Source organism: Notamacropus eugenii, chromosome 3 (assembly GCF_028372415.1).
Source record: "Notamacropus eugenii isolate mMacEug1 chromosome 3, mMacEug1.pri_v2, whole genome shotgun sequence".
In the NCBI taxonomy this organism is placed as follows: domain Eukaryota; kingdom Metazoa; phylum Chordata; class Mammalia; order Diprotodontia; family Macropodidae; genus Notamacropus; species Notamacropus eugenii.
Genome location: NC_092874.1, coordinates 169,791,574 through 169,811,762, shown reverse-complemented (window position 1 = coordinate 169,811,762; position 20,189 = coordinate 169,791,574). Strand labels below are relative to the sequence as shown.

Sequence of the window (20,189 nt, the reverse complement as noted above, 5' to 3'; positions counted from 1 at the left end):
AGAACCTACTTCATTGTTCATATTCTAATGAGTGAGAGAACTAACATGTGTGCGCGCACGTGTGTGTGTGTGCGTATAACATAATATATACAAAATGAACACAAGGGAGTTTTGAGAGGGAGTACATTAGTGGTTGTGGGGTGGAGGGTGGGGTATGTGGCTCAGGAAAGGCTTTGCCTAGAAAGTTCAGCTTAAACTGAGTCTTGGAGGAAATCAGGGGTTACCGGTGTAGATGCCCAGGATTGGAGATAAGATGTGTGTGCAGAACAGTGAGTTGGTCAGTATGCCTGAATCGCACAGTGAGTATTTGTAATGTTAGACAAACCTTTTAATGGGGTTGAGCCCCAATTTCCTTATCTGTGAAACTGGGAATAATAACTAGAGCTGTCTACTTTTTTGGAGGGTGTTTTCAGTAATTTTTAAAAATTGGTTCATTTGTTTTCAGTTTTCAACCATCATTTCCATAAGTCTTAAATTTCCTCTCCTTCCTCTCCCCTCCCTTCCTGAGAAGGCATGCAATCTTATATGGTTTCTATGCATACTTTCTCACATTTTCACATTAGTCATGTTGCATAGAAGAATTAAAATGAATGGGAGAAACCATGAGAAAAACAAAAACAAAACAAAACATAACACAAGAGAAAATAGTCAGCTTTGTTCTACATTCCTGTTACATAGTTCTTTCTCTGGATGTGGATGGCATTTTGCCTCAAGAGTCCTTTGGTAATGTTTTAGGTCCTTGCATTGCCTTGTGTTGCTGTGAAGGACCACGTCTATCAGAAACAGTCCTTGCACACTGTGGCTGTTACTGTGCACAATGTTCTCCTGGTTTTGCTCCTTTCACTCAGCATCAGTTCCTCTAAGTCTTTCCAGGCCTCTCTAAAGTCTGACTAATCACCATTTCTTATAGCACAATAGTGTTCTGTTACGTTCATATACCACAGCTTGTTCACACATTCCCCAGTTGATGGGCATCCCCTCAATTTTCAGTTCTAGGCCATCACAAAGAGAGTTGCTATAAATATTTTTGCACATGTGGAACCCTTTCCCATTTTTATGATCTTTTTGGGATACAGTCCTAGAAGCGATACTGCTGGGTTAAAGGGTATGCACATTCTTGTAGTCCTTTGGGCATAGTTCCAAACCGCTCTGCAGAATTGTTGGATCAGCTCAGGGTCTACCAACAATGAAGTAGTGTTCCAACTCTCCCAAAACTTCCGCAACATTTATTGTTTTCCTATTTTGTCATGTTAGCCAATCTGATAGGTGTGATGTGGTTACCTCAGAGTTGTTTTGATTTGCATCTCTCTAATCAATAGTGATTTAGAATATTTTTTCATATGACTATAGATAGCTTTATTTTCTTTATCTGAAAAGTGCCTGTTCATATCCTTTGCCCATTTACCAATTGTAGAATGACATGTATTCTTGTAAATTTGACTCAGTTTTGTATATTTTAGAAATGAGGGAGAAAGAGAAATCCTATTTAAAGCTGCAGTAGACACTATAAAATATCTGGGAGTCTACCTGGCAGAACAAACCAAGGGACTATATGAACACAATTATAAAACACTTTTCACACAAATAAAGTCAGATCTAAGTAAATGGAAAAATATCAGTTGCTCATAGATAGGCCGAGCTAATATAATAAAAATAACAATTCTACCTAAATTAATTTACTTATTTAGTGCCATACCAATCAAACTACCAGAAAATTATTTTGTAGAGCTAGAAAAAATAATATCAAAATTCATCTGGAAGAGCAAAAGGTCCAGAATATCAAGGGAACTAATGAAAAGAAATGCTAGGGAAGGTGGCCTAGCCTTGCTTGATCTCAAGTTGTATTATAAAGCAGCAATCATCAAAACCAAGTAAACTAAGAAATCAAGGGGTATACCAGGGAATAGGTTAGTTACTCAAAACACAGTAGCCACATAGCAGTCTACTGTTTGATAAACCCAAGGACCCCAGCTTCTGGGATAAGAACTCACTGTTTGATAAAAATTGCTGGGAAAACTGGATAACAGAGTGGCATTAACTGGGCTCGAATGAGATAATATCTTTAAAGTGAGTTCAAATCTGGTCTCAGACATTTACTAGCAGTGTGACCCTGTGCAAGATTGTTAGGTAGAATTTGATTAGGGTTATATATCATCAGTATCAATTTTTTTTTATTTTTTTGGAACCATGTGTTGATATTCATCATAATACCTAGAAAAGAGCTTGGAGTAATTGAATTTTATATAGTGTTTGCCAAGCCTGTATTGACTTCACCATGAATGTAATTAAAGAGGACAATGAAGTTTACTTTTCAGTCCTAGAAAAGCAAGAGTTTAGATCCAGAATTTCTAACACAAAGTACTCTGGTTAATGTTGAAAGATTGAGGAGCAAAACCATTTTCTTTCACCTTGAAGTATGTGAAGTTGTGCCCCTGGTTACTCTCCAATGCAGTTTGGGGGAGGGCTGAACAAATTACAGTATGTTAGTACAAGAGAGTATGCTGTGAGACTGTAAGGAATGATTAACATTGAGAACTCAGAAACTTTGGGAGCCAAGTGTGAAGCAGCACCAATGGAGTGATGTCCACGAAGCCACAGCAGTATAGGAACAATAGAGGGTGGCACTGACCCTCCCTCCTTCAGTGTGTCAGTGAGCTCTAGAAACACTGATGCAGAAACACACCTGCCCCACTCCTGCAGAATGGTGATGAGCTGGAGATGGGGAGAGAGGCCCATGCTGTCAGGCATGACCAGTGTGCTTTGTTTGCTTTGCTTAGCTTCTGTTTATCGGCAGAAGGCGGTATTGGGAAGTCATTGTGATAAAAAGACAGGAAAAAAAGCTTCGACCACAATGTGCTTGAAGAAAATTTGGAAAGGCATTTTCAAGGAAGAAATCCCCAAGAGGAAGAGATGGGAAATTTGATGATGAAGTTATATTGAATGTGAAAAATAAATTTTAGGGCAAGAAAATATAATGCACGTTGGAGTGGGGTGATTAGAAAAAAAGATATATCAAATATCACATGACCCAGAAGTCTTAGCGCAGTTTTAAGCTATTCAGGTTTTAAGACTTTTGGTACATCCTTGTATATGTTTTATAATTAAAACCTTTTACCTACATTTATATCTTGTTGCATGTAGTTGTATTTTAGTTTTCAATAAAAAATAAACTCTAAACATTGAAAGAAAAAGAGCAAGAAAAAACCCAGGAATTTTGGTATTCTTCACTTATGAGAGCTGACTCATAAAGATGGGAAAGTATGGCAAAGAAAAAAATGGAAGGTTTTTGAAATATATTATGAAATAAGAAGAGGAAGACTAAAATCTTTCCCGTGAAGAAAGAGGAAAGGCTATTTTAATTTTTCACTTAGTTCAAAGAAGAATCAAAGAAATTCTGATGAATGTCATTTCCTTCCTCCTTCCTCCTTTCCGTGGCTGCCCGTTACCAACACTATCCAACATTCGTTCCCTGACATTCAAGGATCTTTACAGTTTGTCGCTATTCTATCCTTCCGACTTTATCATCCTCCACTTTCTTTTATGTACCTATACTTCTGCCAATTCTATTACATGCTGTTCTCTAGCTAGGCTCCTTTGCCTAGAATGATCTTTTCTCTCCATCTCTTTGCTAAGAGTTATCTCTCTAATATTTACCCATTTTTCAAAATCTAAGTTGCATGGCATCTCTTTTCCTTGTACTTTATACCTCTCTTCTTGTGTTATTGTTATTTGGATGTAACATCTTCTGTCTTCTGTTTACTTGCCTACATCCAGGTTAATTTTTTCCAAGTAGAATTTAAATTACTTGAAGATACTGTGTCCTATTCTTAATATCCACAGTGCCTTGAATGTAGTAGCCACTTGATAAATGCTTGCTAAATGTTTGAAAGTGTAATTCATTAAAGTAAAATTTGAAAACTGATTTAAAAAAAATTTGGTAGTAAGCATCATTCTTATAACTGGATTTTTCCTAGAGATACTAAGTAGATATAATGTTTTTATCTTAATATTTTACTATGAAAATAAAATATTTTCAAAGTAAAATTATAGGATTCTCCTGTAGGATTCAATATACAAGATTCGTGAAATTTTATTTGAAAATGGTATATGACATATCAAATATTTTCTTGGCAGGCATATCCCAGAGGGACTATACACAATACTATGAGCACATTTCCAAACAAAATGAAGAGATCTCTAGATCCATACAGGAGTTTTTCAAGAAACACATACAATATAAATTCTTAGACGAAGACTGTGAGTATTTGTTATTTTCATAATGGAAAAATAGATTTTAGTGTTTTAGAATGTTATGAAACTATTTCATCATGTGATTTAGGGTGCTTGCCCTGTCATAGACTCTCAGATTTGCCACCTAGTACTACCAATACCCACTTAAGAATTCTTCTTAGAACATATCCAGCAAGTCATCCTCCATCCTTTACTTGCAGACTAATGAGGGGGGAACTAACACATCTCATTCCTTTCTAGGCCTCTCCCTCTGCCCGGATACCTTAAATTCAACTTCTGAATTCATTGGCATCAGTGACATTCATGTTGAACCACTGTATCGAGATCCTTACTTACCACTGTGTGTATATATGTATGTGTGTATGTATGAATTGATTACATGTGTACATGTATACATACAACCCCCAACTTATCAAAACAAGAGTAGATGGAGATTACTTTCATATCAAATATTTCATTCCTCTTTAGTGTTTCTGATGGTCTATTTGTACTTTAATTATTATAATTCAGACCTTTATTTTTACATAATTTATCTTTCTTCGATCACCATAAAGTGTGTATTATACAGTGTCCCAAAAGTGAATTTTTAAGCTCTAATAACTTAAATAAGCTTTAGTAGCTTAAAACTGCACTAAGACCTTGTATATTCCATAGTATATATTAACTCATTTAAAGAAAGCTAAGTGGATTGGTTGTGTGCATGCTACTAAATGTCTGTCTTTTAAATAATACTTTAAATTACATAATCAGATGGAGTTTTACTAAACATCAATTTGTCATTTTAGATTAATAATAAAAGTGTGTTCGTTGTTGAAGAAGACCATGCCATCAGAGAAATAATGACATGACTTGCACTTGACTTTGTTTTGAGTGAGGGAGGGTTATACAGGTCACCAGCCTCGCTTCTCCTCCAGAGCCATCTGAATCCAGCGACCAGATATTCATCAGGATGACTGGAGATGACCCAGGATGAGGCAGTTGAGGTTAAGTGACTTGCCCAAGGTCACACAGCTAGTGAGTGCCAAGTGTCTGAAGTGAGATTTGAACTCAGGTCCTCCTGACTCCTGCACTGGTGCTCTATCCACTGCACCACCTAGCTGCCCTAATAATAATATAAGTATTTGAAAATCAAAAACTACATTTTTTCCTGTATTCATCAATATTGTATTTGCTCAGATTTTCTTTACTTGCCAAAGTACGTTTCTCTGCTAGAGCTGTGATGATACATTGCATTAATCATTCCCTGAGCATGGGTAGAGTTTATTTTTTCTACCTCCAGATTTTACTTGTATCACTGCCCAATCAAATAAATGGGGGCCTATTCCAAGAGTACTGTTTGCTTAGTATCAAACTGGAATCTCCCGGTAGCTTGTGCATAATGGACAAATTAGGTATTATAAAATTAGTGTGTTCCATGAAACTTGAATTCTAAAGTATGAGAAATGAAAATGTTAGAAAGAAAGAAATAGCATGGTCATAACAATAAAGTATATTTTGACTCTTGTAATACTTAGTTTTCAGATTTTGAAGCAAGAAATTTTTTCTTGTTCTCCTGACCTAGGAATTTTTGCAGCATTTGGTTGAATAATTTTTAGAGCTTGTTTTGTTTTTTAAATGTAATTTTCACCATTTAAATATGACTATTTCTTTAAAGTGTATCTTTTATAAAACTTAACTTGGTTTGTTTCTTCTTTTACAGTTGTATTTGATGTATACCGAGATAGTATGGTAAGTAAATAGTTTGGCATAATTTGGAATCAAGATTATCCTTACAAGTAAAGTATTCTGGACAAAACAAACTACCATTTCAAAATATCTTCCTCACCAGTCTGTCACAGTGCTTGAAATATCACTATTAGATATTCATTTTTGTGGGTCATGAAAGATTTTCATTTTTCAGGAGAGTCTTTATACGAAAAGCCACTATCATCAAACACTTTAGTAAGGATTAGTTTAACACCTGACCAAGAGGTATCTTTCTTTGCATTCTTCACAATTTTGTTAATAGGTCTGATCCTGTCTAACATGGTTTGGTATACCGGAAAATAAGCTCAACAAGTTAAATAATATTTAAACAGAAAGAAATTATTAAGCCTTTTTGTTAAAACACTTACTATATGTAGGACACTGTGCTAGATGATTATGAGACAGGTCCTGCTCTCAAGGACCTCACATTTTACAGGGGGTGATGCCATATGCCATATATACATATAGGTAGATACAAAATAAGTACAAGATATTTTCATGGGTGGGGAGGAATTTATAGCTGGGGGATCAGAAACAAATGACATCTCAAAAGTGGCATGAATAGGAGATGTGTTGTGTGCTAGGAGTGGTGAGGAAGCTGGTAGAGCTGAATTGCAGAGTACATGGAGGAGAATAAAATGTAAGAAGATTGAAAAAGCAAAAAGGAATCAGGTTTGAAAGATCTTTAAGTACCAAATAGAGAACTTCATTTTGGTCCTCAAGGTAATGGGAGCCACTGCAGTTTATTGAGTGAAGGGATTGTCAAGACTGTCTTTTAGAAATGCCACATTTTTTCTTCATGTTTTAGAAAAATCACTTTGGTGATTGAATAGGGGATGGATTGGAATCAGGAGACTAGTAAGTGGGATGGTGAGTAAGTTAGGGAAGTTGACTAGAAGGATGATGGTGCCCTCAATAGTAATAGGGAAATTTGGGAGAAAGATAAGTCTTTGAGTTTTGTTTTGGATGTGTTGCGTTTGAGATGTCTACTGGACGTGCAATTCTAAATAAATAGATATTGGATTCTTATGTTGTGTTGTGAGACTGTGTTCAAGAGAAAGGCTAGAATAGGATATACAGATCCAAAGGTCATTTGCATAGAGATTGTTAGATCCATGGCAGCTGACCAAGTGAAAGATAGCCTTGAGCCTTACCTGAAGGTTGGGGGCATGATATGGGTAATCATCCAGTAAAGGACAATGAGAAGAATCAGAATGGGGTGGGGAACCTGTGGCTTCAAGGCCACAGGTGGCCCTCTAGATCATCAAGTGCAGCCTTTAATTGAATCCAAACTTCACCAAACAGATCCCCTTAATAAACGGATTTGTTCTTTAAAACTTGAACTTGATCAAAATGCTGCACTCAAGAACCTAGAAGGCTACATGTGGCCTCAAGGCTGCAGATTCCCCACCTCTGAGTTAGACAATTAAGAGTGATCAGTCTGATTAATAAGACATTTATGTGCTAAGTGCTATTACTGTGTGCTAAGAGCAGGGCATGCGGATATAAATAATCAAGACAGCCCTTACCCTCAAGGACCATTCTAAAGGGGGAAGAGAACACCTAAAGGGGAGCTGAGAAGTGGGAGGTAGGAACACTGTCACAGAAACCTAGATAAGGAAAAGGATTATGTAGATAGGCCATCAGAATTGATAACTAAGAAATCATTGGAGCTTTGGAGAAAGCAAATTCAAGTGAGTGAAATAAGAAGCCAGACTGCAAAGGCTTGAGAAATGACTCTGAGAGGAGGAAGTGGTGGCAGTGAGGGCAAACAGCTTTTTCTAGGAATTTGGCCGAGAAATTGAAGAAAGCCAAAAGGTCAATGCCTTGAAGGAATAATAAGGTCTAATGAGAGTATTTTAAGCATGCAGGAGACACTGCATTTGTAGATAGTAAAAATGGAACCAACTGAAAGGGACAGATTGAAGCTTAGGGACAAAGAAGGGTGAGTGTGTAAGGATAGAAGAGGAGATATGGCCCAACATGTCCATGCTTAGCTGATAAAACAGAGAGAGGTCAAGTAGCCATGAAAATTAAGAGAGAACAGTGTCATGGAAACTGAGTGAGGAGAGGATATTCAGGATAAGAGGGGTCTTCAGTTCAACAAGCATCTCTTAACGCCCTGGTACATCCAAAGCACTGAATCAAAAGATAGGATTAAAAACTTCAGAAAGGCCAAGTAAAATGAAGAATGAGAAAAGGCAGTCAAGATGAACACTTGAAATCATTTGTAGCTTCAGAGAGAGAAGGGTCAATTGAGCTGTGGATAGGAAGCCAAAATATAAAGGGTTGAAAAGCAAAGAAATTGAGAAATTGGAAACTTTTTCTGAGAGTCTGATTGTAAAATGGAGACAGAGAATAATGGTTTAAGGTAAGATGGAATGATATGAGGTTTGGGTTAGATAAAGGAATTCCAGTCTTTTTGATCGTAGAAATGTGGAACACTTGTGTATAATAATAAGAACAAGGATGTGACCATGAAAATAATATTTAATTTTCATATATTTTATTGACACATATGTATGTACATACATATATACATATACACAGTACATATATACATACCCTCCCACACATGCAAACATATATACACACATGTTGCTTTGTGTCCAGTAAGATATAAACTCTCATGCATAACATGATACTCGCCACATAGTAGGTGCTTAATAAATGCTTATTCATTGAGTGAACCAACTACCTCCATAGACAGCATGTTCCACTTTTAGTTGTCTCTAATTGTTAGGAAACTTTTTATTATAATGAGCTGAAATCTGCCTCTCTTGCTTTCATTCATTCCATGTTTTCTGCTCAGGGGCCAAGCAGAAAAGTCACATCTTTGTTGCACATGAAATTCTTACTCCTAAGTCTTTTTGTTCTCCAAATATCCCTAGTTCTTCTGATGGTTACTACATGTGTGACGTTGGGTGAGTCTCTTAACCTCTCTAAGCTTCAATTTCCTCATCTGTAAAATGACAGGTTGGATTAGATGATGAGGTCCCTTCTAGCTCTATCTCAATGATACTATGAACTTTGACCTTGGTAGGTAGGGCAGCCCATTGAGGTGACTATCATAAGATGAAGAGATTAATGTAAAGTCTTATATTGTACTCTCTCCTTGTTTCTTTCTTAGCTCTTTTGCTTTTCATCTGGTTCTTTTCTTCCTGCTTTCAAAGTTTGGGTGTTCTCCAAGGCTCTGTCTTTGGCTCTCTTTTGTTGTCTCTTTGTCATCCTTGGAGATCTCATCCACTTGCATGGCTTCTTTTATCATATCTATGTAGCTTTCAAAGTCTGTATCTTCAGCACTATTCTCATCCCTGAGATCCCTACCCTTTGACTTTTCTCTCTCACGTCAGGATAGCTGGCAGATGTGCTCAGTTCTCCACAGCATCTCTCACATGGATTCCCCCCTTCATTCTCATGACCAGTACCCTAGTGCAAGGCATTATTACCCTGCCTGGAATAATAGAATAGCCTCCTTCTTAACTAGTGTCTTCCTCTCTGCAATTCCTTCTTCACATGGTTTGATATAAAACTTTACTTCTTCCTGTCTTATGCCCTTATCACAATTTGGTCTACTTTATTACTTGTATACATGTAATGTCTTCCCTACCAAATTTTGAGTTCCATGAAGGTATAATTCATAGTTTATCTCCTCCAGTTCTTAACATGGCAATTTCTATATAGTAGATATTTAATAAATGATTGTTGTTGAAGGCTAACACTCTTAAAACTATTCTTAAACATCATGAAACACAATATAAAATGCAGAATTGTGCTGTGCATATCATAGATACTGTAGGAGTCCTGTGAAAGAGAAGATTGATCAGAGTTAAGTAGTCAGAGAAGGCTTCCCTTTGGCAGGTGGGATTTGAGCTGATACTTGAAGGTTTTGTAGATTTGGGACAGTTGGAAGGGGAGGAGGGGGTATTCAAGGAGATGTGGATAAGATAAACAAAGGCACAAAGGTTATAGTGAATCCAGTGTGTTCATGAGACAGTGAGAATTCTGGCCTGTCTAGAATAATGGGAAATGCCTTATCTTCTCCCCTCCATTTGTCCTAATGCTACTCATCCTTTAAGTCTTCCCCAAACCCCATGATGTTGCTTCTGTTTACTTAGCACCAATCACCTTCCTGTTCACAGAGCTCTTGTAGCAATTGTGCTGTGTGCAACATAATGTTTCACTCTATACAGTGTCTCTATACCTTGTGCTTTATACAGCAGAGAGGAAATTCCCCTAGGTAAGGTAGGGACAGATAGTGGAGGGCCTTCAAAACAACTTGAGGATTTTAGACTTGATGGTAGGAATTGGGAGACTTTCAGTTTTTGAGTGACATTGAATAGGGAGATAATGTAATGAAAACGTTACTTAAAGAGGATTAATCCTATTGCAAGATAGATTTCCTGAAGACATGTCTCCAGTGTGTTTTATGCCCAGAGAGACCATGTGAAAATATTTTAAAGCTCTAATCAAGTAAAATTTCCAAGAGTTATTAACATTTAGATTTTTATGCTTGATTAAAACTTTCAGTTTTTTTTTTAATCTAGACTATGACCTTTGACCAACAAACAAACTCTGCCAGTCACCAGTGCTAGCCTTGGTGTTTAGACTGGCTTATCTTCTATTTTCTGTCTTGCAATGTGATATATTCCAGTTTATAGATCTCAGTAATGTTACTGAGCTAATTAAGTAGTCCTGTGTTCACAGGCAGGGATGGTTCATTGTAATGAAATGATCTAATGGTTTGAAAAACTAATAGAACAGAATGAATAAAGATTAGAAGATATCCCAGGCTATTCATTTTCTACTTTTTCACATGGATTGCTACTTGTTTTCTTACCTTTGATTCTTAGTGTAAGGTAGGCATTTCACTGATGACTCAGATAACCAGAGTTGACATTTTTCTGTATAACTAAAACATCTGGTCTTCATAGCTGAGAATATAGAAAGTGTGTACTGAAGGCATAGGTTTACTAGAGGATGCTTTCTATGGATGGAGTGGTGCAGTAATAAGAACCTGATCCAGCCACCCACGAAGAGGTGTTGGAAGAGAGTTCTGGTGAAACTGTTTTATTCTTTCATCGGAAGTTTACCATGTGTCTGCCACATATGGTAACTAATTCAGCAGTCCACTGTTTAAAGCTTTCAAAGATGATTGGGTAGGGGGAGAATATAATTAAGATTGGCCAATGTTTATTGTTAAACACAATATAAAATTTTATATGTAAACAGTTGAACAAAAATTAGCTAAATTAATGAGAGATGCAAATAAAATAATAATAACAATACATAAATGAAACCAAAACATGGATAAAACAGATATTTCAAAAGAAAAAAACTTTTACTAAATGCCATATTTGTTTATGTAATCTAATCTGTTATCTCTGCTTCCTTGGTTGGCTTTCCCAGGTTTATTCACAGTTCTCTGTCATTCAAAGGACAGTGGAGAGGCCTTTGGAGCCACAAATAGGTTGCAAGATATTAATGACAATGACTTAAGCTTAGAAAGCACCCCAGAGTATAAGATCTATATGACCAGTAAAAGAGGTGAGCTAAGCACATGGCAAGAACAAGGAGCAGAGGGATAGACCACATACTGCCCTGGTAATCACACATTGTGAGAAACCTACAGCAAGGTTGTCAGTATGTTGGGTGAACCTCTTAGGGGATTTCTGGTGGGCCAAAGAGAGTCACCTAGAATGGAAGACATAGATAGATTTTGATTTAAAAAAAAAATGAATATGCACAGCAACCAGAGTGTACATCCTTCAGAGGTCTGAAGTATATACAGCTATGTTCTATTAGGACTGTGCCCAGAGCATGTATTTAGCTCTCTATATACTTATCCTCACTGACACATCTTTTACCCCAAATTAAATTTCTCTTTACTCTAGAGATATTGCTTCTGAGTCCAGCTGTTTGTCTGCTGACAAAAATCTGTCTTTTTCAGAATCAGAGGATTCTGCTATTTCCGTTTGAAGGGTTTTATTTCCCTTTTATTTTACTTCCCTCTTTTAGATTATACCAAATCTTACACACAACCAATCTAAAGACCATGGGTTTCCCCTCTACTCACGCACATCACAGTTCTTCAAATATTAATATTCATGATTTTATGTCACTAACACCCTGAAGGTCAGCCTTTTGGTAATGAGTGTCTCTAGACTTATCAATTCTGCTCCTTGGGTTACAGACACAGAATCCATTGCTAGGCTTGTTCTTGAGTCCTTTCCAGCTTAGCAGGTTCTGGCAGGCCTAATTCTTAAAACGCAGGGCCACCAGTAGACCACAGTGAAAGCCATTTTCCTTTATTGTGAATATGTTAGCAAAATATATTATCTAAATGCATTGACAAACAAAATTGTCACACTTCCCTGTATGAGGAATATCCCCACTTTTAGTGAACTCTTGGTCTGAGGGAGGACTGCTTGATGCAGACTGGTCAAATGGAGAACCCTTTCCTCCATTGAACAGTTGTTTGCCTTTCTGCCAGATTTCTCTGAGACATTATTGATGCTGCTTCTTACCATGATGCTTTGGTTGGGCCTCCTTATGAGACGGTCTTTTTTCCCTTTAGGGTTTGGACTTAAAACTTAAAATTAGTTGCAAGAGTCAGGAAGAGAAAATGTAGATGGTTTTTCAAGGTCCCTTGTTTTTTACTCTGCTTTCAGAAATGATACTTGACTTTGATTTCTATAGTCACAGGATCAAAGGCAGCTCAGGGACTATCTAATCCTAATTTATTCATTTTAAAAATGAGAAAACTACAGTCTAGGGAGGTTAAGTGACTTCCTAAAACTGTAGCTTCATCAGTAAATGTAGGATTTGAACCTAGGGCTTCTGACTCTAGAGTCAGTAGTCTTTCCATTACACCATTCATTCGTTTTTATTTAGTCAAATGGGCTTTCATCAAAATGTAACTTTTTTTTAGCCAAAGGATAGAAAACATTAACATATTTTAAAGTCCTCTTTTGCTTTAAGTTCATTTTAGTTGTTAATATAGTGTTTGGTAAGTTTTCTTTGGGAAGAAAAGTATATGAAAATAGGACATTGTGATTTACTTTGACTTTTGCAAATTAAGGTGAATTATAGTCTTTAGTAAGTGCTATATAACTTTGTTCTTTATTAACTTTTAGTATCCCAATATTCTCTCTGATGTAGGGGAAAGTGTGGCTAATTGATTTTAATCCATTTGGTGAAGTAACAGACTCACTGCTGTTCACATGGGAGGAATTAATATTTGGAAAAAACTTAAAAGGTGAACAGAATGAAGGAGAGGCTCTGGAACAGGTAAGAAATTTTAGAAAAACAGTAATCTAGGAGATAGATACCCTTTTAAGTGATTAAGCTAAATGTTTGCCTAAATTGTCCTTGGTTATTTTTATGGTATGTCCTCAGGGTCTTGTGCAGTCAAATGAACTTAATTATCCATAACTTTGGAAAAGCTTTGGTCTGAAGTGAATACTTTATCCACTAGATGCAAATAAGAAAGGATACTTGCCTGGTGAATAATAAGAAATTTTTCTTTCATCATTTATATGGAATGATTATTGACTTGAATGCTTGTATTTATTTACTTAAGTCATTGTTTTTTATGAATTTTCTATTTTTGAGGATTTTTCCTAAAATAATTACCTTAAATGTATGATTTCACATCACAGCTGTCTCCTGTTTCTCCCTTGTTCTTACAGTATTTGTAGATTTCTTCCCGTACATACATTTTCTTTTATCTTAGCCAAGCTTTATGCATTTCCTCTAATCTTTTCTTATTAGCTGTTTATAAAACATGTTAAAACCTGAGCTCAAAGTAGTGAAAGCATATATGACTTACTTTCTCTTTTATGGTTGTTCAGAATATAAGGGTATTCCATTTTTTCTTGTTTTTCCCTTCACTTTGAATAAATTGCATGAAGAGTATGATAAGAGGATCTCTCATGAAGACACTCAGTTAAGATACTCAAATGTAGGCCCTTGTGACCTAATATGTAAGATTGTGGTATTCCATCATCTTTATCTTCAGCTCTTGTCTCTCAGGAAGTCCACATCTGCTTCACCAGCTGGATGTACCACAAGCACCTCAAATTGTGTTCCCAAAACTGGATTCATTCATTCAGTCCACCCTTTTTGTATCTTTTTGTCAAGGATACCACCATACCAGCTTCCTAGCTTCTGAGTCATCCTGGCTCCTCATTTACCCTACCTGTCCCATCAGCTGCCTTGTTTGGTTTTTCATCAGTCTTTCTCATGGGTCCTCTTGTCTCCATTTGTGCAGTTATCTCAGTAGCTTAGGCCCATTCTCTTTCTCGTGGAAGGCAATAGCTTCCTTGTTCTCTGCCTCTAAGAAGGAAGGAAATAAGTATTTATTGAGCACCTACTATGTGCCAGGCCCTGTGTTAAGTGCTTTAAAATATTATCTCATCTTATCTTCACCACAGCCCTGTGAGGCAGGTGCTATTTTGATCCTAGTTGTACAGTTGAGGAAACTGAGGCAGACAGAGGTCAAGTTATTTGCCTAGGATGACACATCTGATAGATGTCAGAGGCTGTATGTGGCTTGGGTTTTCCTGACTCCAGGACTGACCCTCTATCCACTGTGCCTCCTGGCTGACTCTGTCCTTCAAAAGCCTGGACTTGAAGGAAGTCAGGGAAGCCAGTAGGCAGAGATGAGGAAGGAGAACATTTTAGGTATGTGAGTGGGATAGCCAGAGAAAATGCCTGGACCTGAGAGGTAGAGTTTCTTGTTTGTGGAGCAGTGAGGAGGCCAGTGTCACTGCATAGAGGAGCGCAAAGTCAGGAGTCAGATGTAAGAAACTGGGAAGGTGGGTGGGTGAGGGCTCTAGGTTATCCACAAGGAGGGTTTTGTATTTGATCCTGTAGGTAATTGGGAGCCACTGGAGTGGTCAGACCTGTGCTCTAGGGAAATTGCTTTGGTGACTGAGTGGAAGATGGATTGGCGTGGGGAGACCCTCAGGCCAGGTGGACCTCCCCCCAGCAGGTGCAAGGTGATGAGGGCCTGTACTAGAGGGGCGGCAGTCTCAGAGGAGAGAAGGGGAGATGTTACAAAGGTGGAATCGACAGGCTTTCGTAACAGATTGGATATTCATAATCTCAGTGCTACATGGAACAAAAAGACTTTCAAAATCTGAAGACCTAGCAGAGGAGATCAGAATCATGTGATGATAGAGTGAAGTGCATGTCATTCCTCTTGCCCAGTCTGCTACCACTGCTAGAGTTGTACAGAGAATATTTCAGTGAGCTTCTGGAGATGAGCTGACACAGTAACCATTCAACTACAGTTATTTTGTGTGTATGTGTATCAGCCAGTTAATGATGTGGGGCTGGAAGTTAGGTGAGAGACTAGGACTGAAAAATAGAGAGCCGGGATTATTTGCAGAGAGTTGATGATTTAATGAAAACTGATGAAGTCACCAAAGGAAAGTCCCTAGAGAGAGAAGAGGGCCCAAGCCAGAGCCTTTGATTATATCCAGAATGGGAGCCATGTTGTGGATGATGGTCCAGTAAGGAGAATGAGAAGGAACAAAAAGATAGCTGACTATCCTCACTTTTAGTTGTATTTGTTCTCTCATTTCTAATGTAGAAGTTACTTTTCTTCAACATGATTATAGTCATTTTGGCAACTCAGCTCCTGCCAGTTTCGCTATACAGCAGTTCATATAACTCTTCCCCAATTTTTCTGAATCTTTACTATTTGCAATTTTTAGGTGCTGTGATTTTCTGTTGCATTCATATCCATAATTTGTTTAGCCATTTCCCCAATTGATGTGCAGCTACTTTGTTTCCAGTATTTTGTTCCAACGAAAAAGGTTACTATAAATATTTTGTACATATACATCCTTTGTTTTGTCTTTGACCTTTTAGAAGTAATGTACTCATTGGTGGTATCATGGGGTCAAAGGCTAATGTGCAGTTTACTGATTTGGGGATATAATTACAGATTGTTTTCCATAATGGCGACACTAATTCACAGCTTGACCAACAGTGCGTTAGTGTGCCTTTCCTCTCATAACCAGTCTGACAGTTGCCATTTTCATCTACCAGTTTGATATGGGAGATAGAACCTTGAGTTGTGTTAATTTTAATTTTTTTATAATTAGTAATTTTGAGCATTCTTTTATATTTCATATGCTGATAAGTTTATATTGAAAACTGCTTATTCATATCCTTCAGTCATTTGACTACTGAGGTCCAGACCTGAATGTGTTCAGTATAGAGAATTTCTGATCTGGAAATTCCTTTTAGCTCAGTGGCCTACTTGATTGTGACTTAGAGTCTTGGAGAGGTGCTTGCCCATGGTTATACAACTGATCTGTCCAAAACAGAACTGGAACCCAGGTTCTCAAACTCAGTATCATCCTCGTTCCTCACTCTCCCTCACTCTACATATCCAGTCACTTACCAAATATTGTCATTTTTACCTTCCTAATATCTCTTCTTTTTAGCATTTAAAGCCTTCCCAACCTAGCCCTATCCTACCTTTCCAGCATTTCTACACAGTCTAGTTAGAATGGCCCCTTCTGGCATCTCCATGTCTTTGCATGAACTCTCCCTCATATCTAGAATGCATTGCCTCTTCTGTATCAGTATACTTCTAAATTTAATTTTAAAATTTCAGTTCCTGTTTTTAATATGACTCATTTGGAATCTGGAGATTCTTAAAACAAGCAACAGAAGAATCAAGAATACCTTGGTTTCGGTAAAATGTTTTCATAGTAAGACTTGGCCTTCCCTTTGATAGAGAATCACAGGTGGATTTTGAGTTAATTAAGAAGTTCTCACTAATGTTTTTAGCAAGATAAATGTATATTTTATATGTATTTTCCATCTTATCCACAAGTTCAGATAAACTTCATAGCTCAAGGCCAAAAGCTTTATCCGAAGGTCAGTAAAACGGCTGGAAGTTCTTTCAACACTTGTTCTGTTATCAAAGTAATTTTACAGAAGATTTGAGTTTAGGAAAGAAATGTAGACCTTATGTAAATTATACTTAGCATCAAGTGATACAACTTTATTAGTAGAATTATGAAACATATTTCTTTTGTAAAAATAAATATAACAAATAGAAAATATGGCAACTTCTTTGTAGTTTTGAACTTTGAAAAGCAGCTGTTATCTCCACTACTTATGTCCTGTACTTATATTTACAAAAGCTCTATTTTTATTATTCAATTTTATTTTCAGTTCTAAATTCTCTCTATCCCTCACCTCCTTTAAAGTCCCACCCATTGAGAAGGCAAGAAATACAAAATCCATTACAAATATACAAATATGCTTTCCCCCAAAAATTGTATATGTGCTATTTATCAGCTTTTCTTACTTTTTTGGAGGTATAATTTCTCTCATATTTTTAGGGCAGATGAATTTAAGCTGACATATTTTTGCTAATAGAATATAGAGTTGATTTGATGTGTTTGGTTACATTGATAGGACATTCCCCATATGGACCATTCTGCTTCACTCTCCTTTTTTAACTTCTGTCCCTTGAGAGCATATCACAGTTGGATGTCTAAGAGATATTTGGATTAGCCTAATAACTTCTGGAAAAATAATGATCTAATTTTCACATTTCAAGGGTAGTACTGAGTGAATAGCAATACAGCTTACATTGCACATTTGCTCTTAATGCATCACTTACTTGTCCATATTGTTAACTCCCTTAACCTCATCATATTCCCTGTTCTGTCAGAGGATACTGGTATATGTGGTGTGTTTGTGTTTTTGTGTGTGTGTATACGTAGCACATATTGATCATTTAGCTGTGTGTGTGTGTGTGTACACACACACATATAATATCTATAGTGTGTTCAAGTATATAGATATATGATATATAAGAAGGCAGCATGGTACAGTGTAAAAACCCTTGACTGGGAGTGATGAGACTTAGATTCTGTTCTGGTTTTGCCATATACTTGCCATGTGATCCTAGGCAAGTTATTCCTACTTTCTAGGTCGCAGTTTTCTCATCCCAGGCAGAGAGGTAACATAGTAGATAGAATGGTGGACTTAGAGTCTAGAAGACCTGAATTCAAATCCTGACTCAGATACTTAATATCTGTGACCTTGGATAAATCATATGCTTTTCTCAGGTTCACTTTATTCAACTGTAAAATGGGGGTAATAATTGTGCTTGCCTCACAGGGTTGTTGCAAGGGATCAAATGAGATAATACATGTAAAGTAATTTGTAAAACTCACAATGCTCTATAAATGTTATTATTGTTTATCAAATAAGGGGATTATGCTAAGTAATTGCTGATGCTACTTTTCAGCAGAGAATGTACACCTTGGAATCCTTTTCATTTCAGAATCTGATTTCCCCTTTCTTTTAATATGACATACTAAAGATAGGGGACAAATGAGAAGGCTAAACATAAGATGATTACAAGATAACTAGCCTAGGAGAGTGAAATAAAGGTGGTACCACTGAAAGAAACAGGGGTGGAAAGGTTGATTTTTTTTTGTTGTTGTTTTGGACTGCATTTTGATAAAATGAATGAGCTCTGAACCATACAGATAGAGTCGCAATCTTGGCATTGGATTTGCAATGTTTGTATAATCTTTTCTTTTTAAAGGATTCTCCAGCCTTTCGTTGCACAAACAGTGAAGTTACAGTACAGCCAAGTCCCTACCTGAGTTACCGGCTACCGAAAGATTTTGTAGACCTCTCCACTGGTGAAGATGCTCATAAACTAATAGACTTTCTAAAACTGGTAAACACATTTTTAGCAAATAACTTTTGTTTTCAAGTCAGCTTGAGAAAATGATCCTATGATGCTTAGCTTTTCAGATTGTCATTAAGTATCTAGTGCCATAGATTTAATAAATTTTATGATTCATATTTTAATGCTGAACAAATAGAAACAAGCTTTCTTTTCCCAGTCAGCTGAAGGGGGAAGTTAACTAATGGATGCTCATTGTTTCTTTCATTCCATCCTTCTGTAGATGTTTGCTGCTCTCAAATTAATTTTTCACAGTTCTTGTACTGCATATACAAGCAAATTCTAATCTGTTAGGATGTCAGTAATTATATTCCTGCTATTGTTACTGAGGAACATTTTTTATATCTGAGAAATAAAGCATGGAAAGAGTCAAGTTTGATTTGTTTAGGAACCAAAGCAAGAAGATAGCACCATCTTTTCCATGATAATTTTTAACTACATGTAAAGCCAAAGCCTCTGGAAGAGTGTGTTCATTTTGTAAGAAAGAGTTAATTGAATGTCACAAATATCCCTATTAAAGTGTGTTTTTTAATGTATTATTTGTTTCCTTTGACAGAAAAGAAATCAACAAGAAGACGACCGAGAAGAGCCATAGAGTTGAAGGCTTAAGTAAAGAGGAAGGCATGGAGACCACTTCCCAAGGCTGTTTATAGGCCATAACTTCCTACCAACCTAAAGAAAACAAATTGCCTTTTTGTATTCATGTATATTCAGCTAGAAAAAAATGGAGAGACTTTGTTACCATGTAAAAATAGCATAATAAAAAGAGAACTTCAACATAGGGAATCATTTTGTTCTAGTGATATGAAACATTTTGTATGGTCTAATTGGTCTTTTGACCTAGCCTGTCAAGCCAAATTAAGTGAAGCTTCTTGCTGCAGTAATTCTGTGCCCAGTAGGTAGGTGGATAAACTTGTGTTGTTGTTATGCAATATTGAATTTAGACTAATTAACCTTTCCTTTTAGAAATAACCCCAGGTTGCTATGGGCTTTCTTTCTTTTTTAAAGCTTTAAAGAATTTCTTATAATCTTTGTATTAACTTGATCTTCAGTTTTTTGGCTCTAACAGAAAGTTTGCAGTTTTATTAGATTCTCTGAGTGTTTTGTCTTCATATTAATATAGTACAGTCAAATTATAATGTAAAGTTAATTATAATTTGGGGAAGATAGCTCCTTATTTTGTTGTAAGAATTATGTGATTATCTCCTAGTGGATAAACCCTTGTTTGAAAGTATCTTTGGTACTTTGGGAACTGAGGTTTATTATTTTAGTGCTCCATTATCCTGAATATTACAGTGGAAGCCCATCACAGTGAGGGCTGCATGTGTTCCCAGAGCACATCTTGTGTTTAACTTGTGAAAAACACAAGTAATGGAGGTGAAGAGACTAGAGAGAGTTGGAGAGAGAAAAAACGTCGACTTACATTTACCCCCTTCGACCTCAACATACGCACATA

At 36.7% G+C, this 20,189-nt stretch overlaps 1 protein-coding gene across 10 annotated transcripts in view; it reads left to right on the top strand.

Annotated features, from left to right (window-relative positions):
• CDC123 (cell division cycle 123) overlaps positions 1 to 19,519 on the top strand; it is a 117,292-nt gene extending 97,773 nt beyond the window's left edge. For 7 of the 10 annotated variants that reach the window (XM_072653317.1, XM_072653315.1, XM_072653313.1 and 4 more), the window contains 5 exons: positions 4,135 to 4,257; positions 5,951 to 5,979; positions 13,159 to 13,287; positions 18,587 to 18,724; positions 19,290 to 19,519. In XM_072653317.1, coding sequence (XP_072509418.1) covers positions 4,135 to 4,257; positions 5,951 to 5,979; positions 13,159 to 13,287; positions 18,587 to 18,724; positions 19,290 to 19,328 — 458 coding nt within the window. In that variant the 3' untranslated portion in view covers positions 19,329 to 19,519. Of the gene's footprint in view, positions 1 to 4,134; positions 4,258 to 5,950; positions 5,980 to 8,809; positions 8,922 to 13,158; positions 13,288 to 18,586; positions 18,725 to 19,289 lie in introns of all 10 variants that reach the window. The other 3 variants (XM_072653318.1, XM_072653320.1, XR_011976948.1) reach the window with 2 other exon arrangements.
• The last annotated feature ends 670 nt before the right edge of the window (positions 19,520 to 20,189 follow it).